Here is a 15,034-nt window from a genome sequence, read left to right on the forward strand (position 1 = left end):
TCTTCATCTTCTCTTGACAGGCGGTGGCAGCGTTGAGTCCTCAAGCTCAGAGATGAGACTGACAGAAGGATTTACTCGTTCCCTTCCTTCCTCTCCTCTTAACATCCGTCAGGCCAAAAGAACAGCTGGTAAGTCTTTCTTTTTGTCCAGAGAACGGCCAAGCAGGGCGTCATCTATCAGCCATCCATTTTCTATACATCCTATCATGTTCATGGCCACAGGCGGGCTGTATCCTATCCTAGATGACTAAAGGTGGGAGGCGGCGTACACTCTTGACAGATCACCACTTCACATTCATGTTGAAGCTTAGAATTTAAAGTCTTCAAATCTAACATGATTTGGGACTGTGGGAGGAAGGCAAATTAACAAAACTGTCAATGTGCAGCCCCAAGGGAAAGACCTCCTTTTTGGATAATATGCATCAGTGTGCGTGTGTGTGTGCGTGGGTGTGGGGGTGTGCGTGCGTGTGTGTTGCTAATGCTTCAAGAATGCCAATGGATTCATGATATTGGGTTTATCTGGCTGCTCACGTGTGCGTTCTCGTACCATCATGTGATAGTACAGCAGTAGTCAACTAAATGCTTTTAAATAGTAGCGTGATTCATCATTTCTTTCAACTTGTGAGAAAGTTGCAATCAGCTAAGGCAGGCTGGTTAACAACAAAAGCCTTTATTGGTATTCAGTCTAGCAACTGTTTGATTTCAGGACATTATGACTGTTGCAAAATTTTCGACACTGCTCGTACAACCAAGTGGATGATATTTGCACAGCTAGGGTGATTAGAAGGCTTTTATGGCTTCACTGGTGTGACTTTTGACTGCACGATTTTGTGGATTAGACGACTGTATCTAGCGTGTCTCATTATTTGTATTAGAATAGGTGCTAAACTTTGATTAGTGTTACAAGTAGTGCTGTCAAGCGATTAATTTTTTTAAACTAATTGCAAAAAAATCCATAATTGTGATTAATGGCATTTTTTCTATTAGGAATTTTTGTGTATTTTTAACAGGTATTTACTTGAATAATATATTGTAATTAATGTAAAATCACCAAATATGAAGTGTATTTTAAATCAAAGGCGGTTCTAATATCTTTCTTTGATTCTTGAATATGATCTAAATGGAGTCCTCTTTTCTTTTTCTTCACTTCTCAAAACTTAGACAGTACATTTATTTAGTTGCAAGGCCCATTGGTAACTTGAGCACAGTGATGATGGGCTAAAGATGTACAGATAATATGGTAAAGTGTTTGAATTTGGCTTTGCAAGATATGCAATTTTTTTAAGTAAATAAAACTGAGTTAACTGAGTTAAAATATTTTTTTTTTTTTTTTTTTAATTAATCTTGAGTTAACGCTTTAATTTTGACAGCCCTAGTTGCAAGTGATAATTGTGACCTTAACATCTCCATCATATGAAAGTTATTAATAAAATAAATAATTAAATAAAAACATTTGGCACAAGCTTTGACAAGAATATCACTTGAATTTTGTTGCATTAGTTGACGAGTGGCAGAAATAATGTCCCATTTTGCCTTTAAAAAGTTAAAAGTGCAAGAACCGCCGCCTTTAGATGAGGTTGAACTTTCCAGAGCACCTTCCCCTTCCTATCTGCGTCTGTCTTGACTCACATACAGCTGTGTGTCTGTTATATTTTGTCTGGTAAAAGGGGGTGGATTGAACTTTGACTCCTCATTTTCCTTAGTGAGAGATAAAACACAGAAATGTAAGCCACCCCTTGTCATCCTCTCCCGCTTCTGCTTCCCTTCCTCCTCGGTAGGGTTGATTTGACACACTTCCACTAAACATTCCCATGTGCTGTCCCCGACTTTGTCAAAACAGGAACATCAGAAAAGCACTCATATTGAGTGTTCAGTGTGCATGCGGCTAATCGTTCTTTATTCAACTCACCGACCCTTTTCCGTAGCTACAGTGAGTGCCAATTGATTTGGAGTGTGAAATTGAAAATGATTTTGTTGAAATCCCTGAAAAGTAAGTGGAGCCTTAACGCACTCTAGTGCTTTGTATTGCTGTCAGTTCTCTCGTTGGGTAATCTGTGGACCGTAGACGCTGCTGTCGGCTTGCATTCTTTTACAAAGACTCACCCAGTCCAAAAGCTTAGCATGCGTGAAATAGTGATATAACTCAGCAATCCAGTGTTTGTGTAGTGGATGAGAATCAACTTTTCGGTGCTCTTTCAAAAAAGGACAAAAACACAAGTTAGATGCAATGATGGGAGGCAAAGTCATTATATTGTTTCATGTTGGCCACTCCCGCTTTACAGTATTATTTTCATGAGCAGATCACTATCCCAGCAGTCATAAACATTGAAGTCGCTGTAAAATGAAAATCAATGTCTTGTAAATTTGACATACAACAGAGAAGACTGTTAGTAACAACCCTGCCAAGTTTGAATGGTTAAATGATATAATATTTTTCGGACTATAAGTCGCACCAGTCAAAAATGCATCATGAAGAAGAAAAATCATATAAGGTGCTCCGGAGTACGGTATATGTCGCATTTTGGGGGGAAATTCATTTTATCAAAACCGAGACCAAGAACAGTGGAGCTTTGAATTGCATCTGGTACCCCTGTTCCATAGTAGTGGGTGCATTTTAAAAGTGACCATTCAGAAACTCAGAGCGTTAGTCAAATATGCTGTTTGGTTATTCGGAGTGCCGGAGCCAAGTGCGTCTGGTGATGCAAAGGGAAAGGGTGTCAACGCATCAGAATTTCAGAGCACACCCCGTATTTGAGTTCTGGTTGGACGGAACTTCTGTCTAAAGTCAAAAATAGAATCCAGAATGCGCCCCTTGGTGCTTGCTAAACGAGCATCACGTGACGCATTCTCTGCTGCTTCCATTTTTTTTTCATACTTTCTTATTGTTTTCAAAAGCAGGTGGCCACTGGCAAGAATGCAGGACTTCTTCTTCATATTCTTCATCATCTTCTTCTTCCATTTCTTCCTCTACTCGTGCATGACTGCCACCATCTGGCCACAAGTGGTGATGCACCAAAAGTATCTGCCAACTGCCAAAAGACAGTCAACATGGTTAGGAGAGAAGATGTTTGTCACCAGTCCAAGGTCTAATTTTAATATATTCAACTCACACCTGAGTATAAGTGACCAAAGTGTGACTTCTAGTCCAAAAAATGCATTACACAAAATAAGGTTCCCAAATCAAGAAAAAAAGTGTCATTCTCTTTGCTTGCAGATGTTGTCGGCGTACTAGTTGAATGTACTGAAAACACACCCCACTCAACTGTCAATCAAATACCACGCATCTTTCTTAAGCCGACACATCTTAACATGATTGAGCTGCAGTAATTTATCCGCTAAATGCCTCCAGTAGCTGCAATATATCCCAGTGGGCCGTCACCGGGCTTTCAACAATCAATCAAAAATGAACAAGCACTTTCCCACGCAAACATTTTAATTTCTGGATTTGTAATTTTTTTTTTGTCTGGGCTGCCTCGTGGATTGGGGATCTCAGCTTTCAGCTGAGCAAAACGAGCAGAGAGGAGCCGAGAGATCGATGCACCTGTATTGTGGAGAGGCGAATGTCCAGCATATCATATACCGGACACGCACGTGCATCACTGGGTGCAGTTTTAGCCACACCAGACAAATCAAGAAAACTGAAATGGTGAAAAGCAGATTAAGTCTAATGCTCCATTTTGTAAACAGTGCACAAACGCTCGGGTATAAAAACTGCTGCATCTTGATTTTCATGCAGATGCAAGCCTCCTTTAGCGTGTGTGGCAATTCTGCAGACTGTGCTGCGCTATGCTGGGCATTGTAGCGAACCGAAAGCATTTTCTTTTACATGCTCCCTCCCACCTGACAATTTTGCAGCTGAAAGAAGACTAAACTTTATACCTGCTGAAAGCAGGTCTAAGTTTTGGTGCAGGTGGTTTAAGATTTGATCGAGGCACAGGTAGACAGTTGCCGAGCTCCGCAGACGTGGGTGTTAGATGTCAACGCACTTACGTATACATGACAAGAGTGTGCATTGAAGCCTCTAAATTAGTCAAAATCAATTAATTGAATGCATTATAATTATTATCATATTTAACTTATTTTGAAATCGTCCTCTTGGTCGCAGCGCAGCCATAGGTGGGTGTGGTTGATCAGTTTATGCTTTTTCCGCATAAACCGCGTGGCCTACGTTGAATTTAAAGGGAATGAGAGGAGCTGGTCCATTTTCCAAAAGGCATGTTGACTGTGTTCACCCACACAATGGCGTGAACGCCCATACTATACCTGCGCGCATCTACAAAAAACACAAACGGAAGAAAACGCCACACATACGCACATTTACACCGCGCTAGTGTTTTACTTGCACTGGGCATGCAAATATGGTCTTATTGCTGGAGAGTTCAGTACTAGATTGTCTTAGTACACATTTTCAGCAATTATCTTTTGATATGCACAATATTATGTTACACAGTATTTAGAAACAAATCTCTTAATTCAGTTCACAGGCTATTTAAGATTTGTTCTCCACACATTGCAGAGCAGCAACCACTCTAATTAACAACGAAGAAGGTTTCAAATCAAAACCGCAAGGGTTAATTCATATTTGATGCAACGATTGGGGGAGTGAATTGTCTTTCATAAGATTGTGCACACATACCTATTGAGAAATGACAAGTGAGTGTAGTTGTCACTTGTTGCCTGCATCTTGAGGATAACTGATAAACCATGAAATAGGGTGGAGGATGTCTTGTTGTTGTTATGTGGGAGTCGAATGGCAACATCTTTCTAATTTGACAGAAATCACTTCAGGCTCTAGAGACACATAAATGAAAGATGATATCAATACATTTCTACGGGATTGCAGTTAATGTGGTTGTCGGCCAGACATGAACTAAAAAAAAAAAAGTATAGTTAGGATAAGAACACAAATAGAGTATGTACTTTTATTGCATTTATGTTGTAGCTATTAAGATTAAGGTTCTGTGAGCTACATTTTCGGGTCGGTTGTAATATTATCCTGAAACATAAAAAAAATGGTAATGTAAAACAAGTAACCTTGACTCGCTGCTGTTATTCTCTGTGGCATTATTTCAAATGTATGTAAAATAAGTCAACAAGTATGCCTGTAAATAATTGTTCTTTTATCAGAAAATTACTTAAAAGTCCTTTATGTTTTTAAGGATTTGTGATCTGTTTTTGCAGCAGTGCAAGGCGTAGAAAAGTTTCTCTGGCATAAAGTGAATTTGCAGTCGAAGGGTCTCAAATTCACCAGTGCCTCTACTTTTTAGCCTTCTAAAAAAGAAAAAAACTTCTCGGGAACAAAATTGCCATGTGTTGAGCTCCTCGTACTATCCGTCCCTCTTTCTCCTTCTTGTGTATGCGTGTAAGTGTGTGTGTTTTGGTTGGAGGAGGGGAGTTGTGATTTGCGCCGCAGTCAGACGAGAGAGATCGTCTTTCAGGCCAGATATGGAGGCTCTGCTGTGGAAAAGAAAAAAAAAATGAAGACAAGAAGCCATTACTTGTTTACATGCAGAAGATGTCCATGCAAACTCGAGTCTACTTGCTCTTTTCTTTTTGACAAAGTGTTCGGCAGATCTCCCTGTGAATGGAAATGATTTGCACTTTTAGGCTAAACGGAGCAGTGGACACCCCCATGGTCTGTTCTGATGTGAGTTGCGCTCAACGTTAAAAGCTCTCTATTTATGAGTGCGTGGACATTCGATTATCTGACCATTAACTCTGTTTTCGTGTTGTACTGTCCTGCTTACGGACTGTTTTTATTGTGCCTCTGTGGAGTTAAAGCTCAAGTATCTTGAGTGCTTGTCTATTCTTGGAGAGACTTGTTCTCTTATCTTCTTATTCCTACCATCTGTCTCCCCTTTCTCCTTTGTGTTCTCTGGAGAAGGTGGAGCTCGGAAACTCAGTGGTGGTGATGATCCTTTTTTTGTGACCAACAATTGTGAAATGATCACAGCCGAAAGGCAACAAACAGCATATTGAAGGATCTTTTTCCTTATTCATCACAATAACGGAAAGCGCTTTTTCTGGGGCAAAGACATCACTTTGATGTATTGACGCCGCCCTCCACATGGAAACACTCTGAACCAATTACAAACTGGCTCGTACCTAGTAATGGACTGCACGGCGGCTATTTTGAAAGCATGTGCCCGTTCAAGGACCGTGTGGTGCAGGCGTGAGCGGGCTTCCGTGCATCTGCCATGGAGGATTGCGGAGAATTGCCGTTGTGGGGCAGTCGGCACCTTCAGCCATGCCTCCTCGCTTCTGCGAAGCTTTCTCTTTTACGTATGCTGCTGTCTGACTCATGAGGAAAACTCGGATCTGTGTCGGGATTGGGTCGATCATCCCATCAATGGAGGAAGGAGAAACCGGAGAAGGAGAAGATCTGAGGAAGGTGAGCCTGAATGGTCGAATTTTGTGTCCAAATACAAACTTAGTAAGATTGCATGCATGTACGTAGTTTATTTTTACATACATGCATACTTAAAACAGCAGAACTATTTTGTGATGCAGTTTCTACACAAATGGCCTTACAGGCTTATTATCTCTGTCTATAGCATCATTTTTCATTTCTTCATATTGGTATTTCTTGACAATCTTCCGTAGGAGATGGTTTGCACAGTTACTGACGCTCACTTTTTGGTGCATTCAATTAAGGGAAGGGGTTGGTCTTTTTGTCCTTTGTGAACAAATCAGAAATATTCAAGAGGGACAAAATTATTTTAGTCATGGTAGTCATGCAATCAATATAAGACACAGCTACATGTCTTATCTTCAAATACGGGATTCTAGCTGACTTAATTCGTTCAAATTTGAAAAAAAGAAATGGTTTTGTTCCAATGAATGAGGTGATCTATATCGTGTGGCTCGGTTCTTGCTGCTCCTATTGATGACCCCTTTTGACAGATAACTTCCATCCACCCATCCATTTTCTGGAGGGCTTGTAAAATTCAGGGTTGCGGTTGGCCTGGAGCCTCTCCTAACTGTCATCGTGGGATGGTCACTTTAAGTTGGTCAGCGAGTCTCTGACCAAAGCCCTCAACTAATGTGCACATGTGTGATTCTCAAATATGGTCATTCGTAGTGACATGATTATCAAAGTGTAATTGTGATAAATAGTCAGCGAGAACACATAGCTTTTCCAAAATAGCATTGGCAGCAATACTAAGCTAGCATTAACACTTTAAACAAACTAGCATTAACAATGGTTGCTACATTATTAGTAGGACTTGTTTGTGATGGTGTGATACTAAAACACCAACGATGCTATATTCGTGCCCAGTGCAAATCTAGTGTGAATCGCAATATAAATCTGTGCAGGGGATGGTTAGACCTTGTGTTGTTATTTTCCGCAGAAGTGCCCAAGCAGGCACAGCATTGTATATTTAAAAAAAAAAAAAGGTTTTGTACAGTGGACTTGATTTGTTGCCAATTGAAGCAGCTCCACTAGTTCCCTTTAAATGCAACGTGCAAGAAGTGCACTAGTCGGCAACATGGCAGAAGATGAATTTGATTTGCTCATGTCCGGCGGTAGCGCAAAGTCTGCAAATTAAATTGATTAAGAACTGCAAGTAGACCACCACGGCGAATAATGTTAAGTTGGCTAGGCAGATCACAGATCTTTGAAGTGGGCACTTAGTGAGCACCTTCCATCCTTTGTATCTGCATGTGGACACGGTTGCCTGCGGTAGCCTCAGTCTGCTTCTCATAACCAATTATTTGGCGCACAAGGGTTGGGCAACTTTTTAATTTTTCCACAAGTGGATTTTCCAGTGTGGTTTCAGCAAAGCTCCTGAAGCCCTAGGTAACAGGTCAGCGTGAAACCGCAGGGGTCTTCCCGCTATAAGAGTGCCCGCCACCCCACGATGTTTGACAACTGATACATCCGGTCACGCATTCTATCTCACATTAGTTGTTTTTCCTCAGGCGCTGCAGTGTCTTAAAAATCAAGTTAGAGGTACAAGATGGCTCCTGATATATATATTTTTTATTAAAATCGTTTTCCGGACTGACAATTGTCAGGTCATGTCCTACTGATAGGTTTAGCAAATATGTAACAAAATCAAATGTTACTATTATTATCATTATTACTATTACTCTTATTATTATTTATTGTTGTTATTCCTGTTGTTTTTTTATAAATTTGCTAACTCCCTTGCCCGTTTAAGGCGGTTCCTTTTTGTATGAATATTGCTTAAGAAAAGTTCAGGAATTCTGAAAATAAAAAGAGTTTTGGTGCTCCCTGAATTGGGTTCTGTGAAGCACACTGAGGTGCCGCGTGATTTTATAAAATAGTACCGGTAAGTAATGTAAGTTATCGGAGGCTTGGAAATGGAGTATAAAAAAAAAAAAATTTTTAAACTTTGACAAAGAGCAGTAAGATGTCCTGTTGAAAATGGTGCACTTACCTTCTCCAACTATGTTTTTGATTCCAGCTTACTTTTTAGCTTCTATGAAGTGGTTTTGGGCAATTCTTTCTTGGTTTTTGCAAGTTATATTTAGTGTATTTTTAGACAGACTTTAGAAAGCACATCCTTGGAAAAGTGAAGGACAAGAAGTTACGACAAGTCAAACCTTAGGACTCCTGTTCAGATGTGGTACGTTTAGGTGCTAGTGTCATTCCTCTTTCCTTCTCCCATTTTTATCACCCAAGTTAGAAAAGAACAAAATACAACCACATTTATGTGAACATGAGAAAAAAATGGATAGAAGATGTAAACCGAAGAAAGTAAAAAGAAAAAGGAATAGTTGTAGGAACACTGAGGCTCTCGCAAACTCAGAGATTGAAATGGAAAGACTTTTCTGCTTGTGTGTTTCCATTTTATTTTTGCTCTGCAACTTACACACTCTGTCATTGACTGACCACACATGACCGCGTGGTCGCACGCACAATGCGTTTCTATTATTTAGTCCACCAGTCATCAATTTATAGCTGTAATTATAGACTAGAGACAGTATGATTTTTCATGCTGTGGTTTCCGCACGCACGTTCACGCACAAACACAGGAATGTGGTTGTGTGTGTGTGTTATGGGAGCATAATGATGAAGGCTTACCAAGTGGCATAAATGTTTTCATTTAACGATAAAGATGTGCGGCAGATGAAAAAATTTATTTTCATATTTTGAGCTTGGACAAAAAGCCCAGAGACAAAAGGGGCTATGGTAATCACTCAAAAATATTACAACAACAAGAATTCATTGGGCTCTTTCCTTCAAAAGGCTCCAGGAACGTATTCTGCTTTGCTCATACTTGACTGGGGATTACAGTAATGGGATTGGGCCATTTAGGCATTGCTAAATTATTCGGTTATCATTATGATATAATATCAGTCATATTTCTATTTTTACTTTTATTCCTTTTTGAGACAGTGAGCAAGAGACACATTGGGGCACTTTTAGCACTTTTAACTAAAAATGGAAAATACCTGTAATTTATTTATATTTTTTAATAACAGTGTTTTGGAGATAATCTCGTTGGCATTCTCGTCTCCAGCACTGATAAAATGTCATCATCATCAAACAAAAGGGACACGCTTATGCACGAGTAGCTCACACACACTGCAAATGGCAAAACACAGGGCTGCTTGTTCTTCGCCCTGGTAGATGCTTTTCCGGGTGAGGATCTTCGTAACTAAATGTTCCTTCACTTTGTTTGGTTCAAATTCTGGGAACACACAATAAGCCTGTCCCAGTCGACCTGAGGGGTCTGGATGCTTCCGAGGCTACTCGTACATCTGGCATGTATTTTCCAATTTAGAGACACTGATGTGAAGTGGTACATTCGGCTAATTTGTGTGCGGGCAGCGTGGGATTGGTTCCCACTCTGTGACGGTGTCTATGTTTGCCGATGCGACTGGCTGGCGACCAGTCCAGGGTGTAGTGCGCCTTTCGCTCGTAACTCCAGCACCCTCCCATGACCCTGGGTGCTGGAGCCTATCCCAGCTATCTTCGGGCAGTAGGCGGGGGACACCCTGAATTGGTTGCCAGCCAATCGCAGGGCACACAGAGACGAACAACCATCCGCGCTCACACTCATACCTAGGGGCAATTTAGAGTGTTTAATCGGCCTGCCATGCATGTTTTTGGAATGTGGGAGGAAACCGGAGTACCCGGAGGAAACCCACGCAAGCACGGGAAGAACATGCAAACTCCACACAGGATGGCCGGAGATGTCATGTGATGTCAACCAGCAGTAAGATTTTCAAATCTGTTCTTTGACTCCCTGGAAACCGGTGTAGTGATTTGAGGACAGGTGTGATGTGGTCTAGTTTGCTGGTGTTTGTAAGAACTCTTGATGCAGCATTTTGGATCAGCTGTAGTTGCTTGACTGATTTTTTTTTTTACTAAGACCAATAAAGTCGTCATGACAGTAATCAAGCCTACTTAAAATAAAAACTTGAACAAGTTTTTCTGTCTCTGGTTGAGACAAAAAGGCCTTATTTCGAACTATATTTTTAAGGTGGTGGTAGACAGATTGTCACATGTACCCTGCAAATTACGTGACCCAAACTCATCATTATTACATTATTTTAAATTAAACCTGGTTCACACAGCAGAATAATTAGGCTATATTCTCCCTTCTAAACAAGACTCTTCGATCATCCGACTGGGTCTTGGTTAATCTTAATCAGATAATCCTGCTGTCTGTGGTGGGTTCAAACTGAATGATGTTTGGGCCACTCCAATCTCTGAAATTGGGAATATTCAACATGTTGGATTGGTTTGGCCCGACTTCTCACCGCGTGTGGCGTGGCCCGAGGACAAACAAACATGCTGTCAATCAGAAAGCCGGGCGGCGAGGAAGCACAGTGGAGAGTCGAGAATCAAAAGTCATGGTGCACAAGAAAGTTCGTGCTCGAATTGTCTCCTCTCTTTTGACCAACGGCTTTTTCATTTTATGTCACTTTTTTCAGCTAAAATCAAACTGCCATGTTTGCTAACTCTGAAATCACGTTTATCTTTAGATTTTGTTAGATTTCCTGACCCAACATCATTTATTATTGGAATCGTTGCTTGATTTTTGCCATGTAGCTGCACACGGCACAATATTTGTATTTATTTATTTTATTACCATCAGTTTTTTATCGTCATGTGTACGGTCTCTCAGATTTTAGTCTGCCGACAATCTTTAAATCTTGACACGTGATTAAAAAAAAGATTAAGATTTAGTTTAAAGAATGAATCACTTTTTGGCCTTTTCTATCGGATTATTTGTTTTTTGTCTTCGGGGCTTTACGACGAGCCATTCGAGAAGCGGCATTCCCAGCATGCTTTGATGCCATTATAATTAACACTTCTGACTGTGTTTCTTGATGTAGATTATTTTGGACAGGCAGCGTATAGTACAGTTTCAAGGGTGTTGTTTCTCTTCATGTATTAATTTATCTCTATTCTTGGTATCAAATTATTCTGACTTCTGATGACACCCTAAGTAACTATGTACTGCAGTCAATGCTACATATATTTCAATGGTCTTTGTGTGCTGATTTCACAACAAACTTGGCAGTTTTAGAGAAGCTGAAATGGGCTGTTGCAGAATTAATGAAAAAAACAAAAAACAAAGAAAAAATGTGTATCGTTCAGCGTCGGGCGCACATAAAACCATGATCACATTATCATGGCACCTCTCTTCACCTTACATGTGCCATGTGTCTGGTCGCAGGAGGCTCATGCACACACAGAAAAGCCATCGCTGACACACATTTGAAAGTAGAACAGTACGAGTTGGTGGGTAGTTGGTGTAAAATTGATTGCATCCTGATTGCTGTACCATATTGACAACCATCCTATCTACAAAAGCTTAAATGCAAAGGTTACTGCGCAATGTTCATCGTAACCGAGACAGATTTGAAGACACTGTACAGATTGCGCTGCTATTACTATACCATATATTTACTAGAAAATAGTTGTCTTTTCCAAGTCGTCGTGCACGCCCCTAACCTCATTGCCAATTTCTTTCAGATGCAGTTTAATTGGTGTCATGTTCACAGTCCCTTTAATTTTCTGCCTATGCGGTTGGAAAGTGGTAAAATTGCAGTGAAAACAGATGGATTCTAGGTACAGGCAAAAAAGATGGCTAACCAGAAAGAGCCAAAATAGTGACACAAATCTTGAGCTAAACTTGTTCTTGTGAATACTGTCCAAAAAAATGCATCCTGGAGTAGCACTCCAAGTTGAAGTGAAAAAAACCCACAGCTTCAGGTAATCATAGTAGGCTTGCCGCACTAACAGGGACTGCTAGTTTTGACTCACTATGCTGAAGACTGCCAACAAATAAAAGTGTATGTTTTAGGTTTGGTATCTCATGAAGAAAGTTTAAATATTCATTTGCAAAAACCATTCAGATTGTTGCAAAACTTCGAGAGGTTAAAATCTTAGAGTAATAATGAGTGTATTCAATTCTTGATTCCACAGCTTGAAACTTGATTTTCCACGGGCATTAAAAAAAAAAAACTAAACTAAAATGACCAGTTATAAAACAAATTAACGTGATAATAAGAGGACAACACAAAAAAAATCCTGGGGGGTGATTTCCATTGTTGGGCTTTGTATTCCATTCTTCAAGACATTTAACGACTTATAATCAAAGTATGTGAGACATGATAAAAACTACTACTTATCAAATGAGAAGTGGAGGACAAGTGATCCTTTATCGTCAAGTTGCGTAGGTGACCCAGTACCTTGTTGCAGCTTGTGCAAAAGGTCTTGCCGCTGTCCTCGTGCAAATCTTTAAGACATGATTTTGCTCCCTCGGAAACAGTGTTGTTTCTCATTGGAGGATGTGTTTGGAGAAACCGAACAATTGGCGCTATCCGGCATCTACACTGCAGACTAGTGAGGTTATCGATAGCATTTAAAAAAAGATGTCTTCTGGTTTAAATAACCAGCGGGGCCAGCTGTGAGTCTCATCCGTCTATCTGAGCACGACATCTAGCTGCCAGGATGCAAACTACATTACTTAACTACACGGATTCCTGTGGGACTGGTCTATATCCCCTTTGTAAGCAGCTGTCAAAGTGTTTCAGGGGTTTTAGTCCATCAGTGAGCTTTGCTCAGTACGTCAGGCCCGCCCAATCGATCCAAGTCAGCCAAACAGCGTCACAAACGGATTGGTGGACTGTCCCCAAGTGGGTCGACCTGAAATACTATCGAGTATTAGTGACGGATTGACGATGCCCACCTCTGACGTTTCATTTTACTTTACTTCTCAGTTCAATAATAGTCTGTGATAAAATGCTCTTTTAACATTTAATTTCTGTAAGCCTTTTTGAATTTGACAAATTAGTTAGAAACTACTCCTTTTCTGCAGGGGGGTCAAATTGGTTAAGCATCTTTTTATGGCTCCGAAGATGACAGCAGCTTCAAATAAATGCTTGCTTCCCATCAGTGGCTTTTTAACAGCTGCTCTTTTAATACAATGTAGCTGCCTAACAGAAAATTTATTTTATGCGCCCTGCATGCTCACTGAGTCACAGACAGATTATTTAACGGTATAATGATTTTCTTGAAATGTTCAGTGTTTTCATGGCACTGGACTATGCAATACTTTTTACTCATTATTCTTGCTTAATCATGTGGAACAATTTAAGTAATTTTCCTTTAATTATGTTCACCTGGGAAACTAATTAGAAAACCTGTCCGAGATTTTTATCCGTGATTTACACAGTCATGTAAGAACTTGTTAACATCCCTTTATTTTTCCTCTTGGGATCTGCAGGTGAAGACGAGGAGTTAGGACCGCCTCCTTCAGTGGATGAGGCAGCTGATGCGCTGATGACCAGACTGGGCTTTTTATTGGGAGAAAAGATCATTAATGAAGAACCTGGGTCACCTCATCATGCCCAAGTGGATGGACAGGTGGTCACACACACTCCGATGCACATACACTATGTCAGCAAAACGGTTTCCCAAACAAGTCACTGATGAATCACTCATCTGACGTCTGTGCGGCCAGTCTGCAGTCACTTCCCATTTGGTGATGGTGTGACTGTCTTGTTGCTGTCTCGCTATGAGATCAGTGATTGAATGGCAAATAGTGCATTGTCTAGTCAGCTTAGATCAGCGCTTCTCAAATAGCGGGGTGGGCCCCCTGGGGAACATGCTTTTTTCCCCGCCGTACTACAATAAAGTGTAATTGTTCATCCACTCCAGTAGTTGGCAGTGGTGCTCTCATTGCCCATTGTGCGCAGCGAGTATTAACTCTACGGTCTAGGTTTGTTTGGCAGCGAAAATGCTATTAATTTTTGTTGTGGTGGGGTGGGGGAGCGAATTGTTTTCTTCTTGCTAGGGCGGCCGTAACAGAAAATAATTGAGAAGCACTTGTTTAGATAAACCCAATTATCCCATGACCCTGAGCAAGATGAGATGTACAAAAAAATGGATAGAAATTAAAGGCTATATATTCTCGAATGACCCTGACATATGAGAAGTAATATTTTATCAAGAATGTTCGAAACCTACAATGTTGTTTCTTAATCGCCTCTCTTCCACAGAGGATCTCGCCTTCCTCCAGTTTGGACAGCAGCAACACCTCCCCTTCCTCCACACTACAGCCCCCCGCTGGAGTGGAGGGTAACAACAACAACAAACCATCCATCCATGCTTCTGTCACCTCTCCCACATCAACACTGGAGAGTAGAGATAGCGGGATCATAGGTATGGATGAGAATGTAGCGTGAATTGAAGATTGTTCTATTCATTTCTAAAAGTCCTCATGTTCTTCGTCATGAGTTCTTGCAGCTCCGTGCCATTAATGAGCTCACGTTGGCTGCCGCAGTCCAGGGCCCTAGCTAGTCTTTTGGATGTCCGAGGCAATCATAGAGTCAACCCCCCGCCCGCCCTTTTGTACTTTTGCTCAAGTCTAACAAAATGTGATTTGTGTAATATAGGCCACTTCATCCGTTTGTTTTTATTTTAAATCCGTCACAATGATCTGACATATTAATTTAGCTGACTACTACTACAAAGACTTTGAATATTCACGTTTACCATCATCTAATCGAGAGCGTGTGAATTTGAGAAAATTGTCATATTTACT

The 15,034-nt window shown here is 40.6% G+C and overlaps 1 protein-coding gene across 2 annotated transcripts in view; it reads left to right on the top strand.

Moving 5' to 3' along the window:
- Nucleotides 1-15,034, top strand: part of LOC148322975 (protein TANC2-like) — a 48,907-nt gene that overhangs the window by 16,058 nt on the left and 17,815 nt on the right. The window contains exons 3-5 of one of the 2 annotated variants that reach the window (XM_088316530.1): nt 21-128; nt 13,715-13,854; nt 14,490-14,652. In XM_088316530.1, the coding sequence (XP_088172656.1) occupies nt 21-128; nt 13,715-13,854; nt 14,490-14,652 (411 nt within the window). Of the gene's footprint in view, nt 1-20; nt 129-5,442; nt 6,391-13,714; nt 13,855-14,489; nt 14,653-15,034 lie in introns of those variants that run through there. The other variant, XM_088316529.1, reaches the window with a different exon arrangement.

The sequence above is a fragment of the Idiotropiscis lumnitzeri genome, chromosome 15 (genome assembly GCF_059441095.1).
Source record: "Idiotropiscis lumnitzeri isolate Australia: NSW breed Sydney's pygmy pipehorse chromosome 15, RoL_Ilum_1.0, whole genome shotgun sequence".
Lineage (NCBI taxonomy): Eukaryota > Metazoa > Chordata > Actinopteri > Syngnathiformes > Syngnathidae > Idiotropiscis > Idiotropiscis lumnitzeri.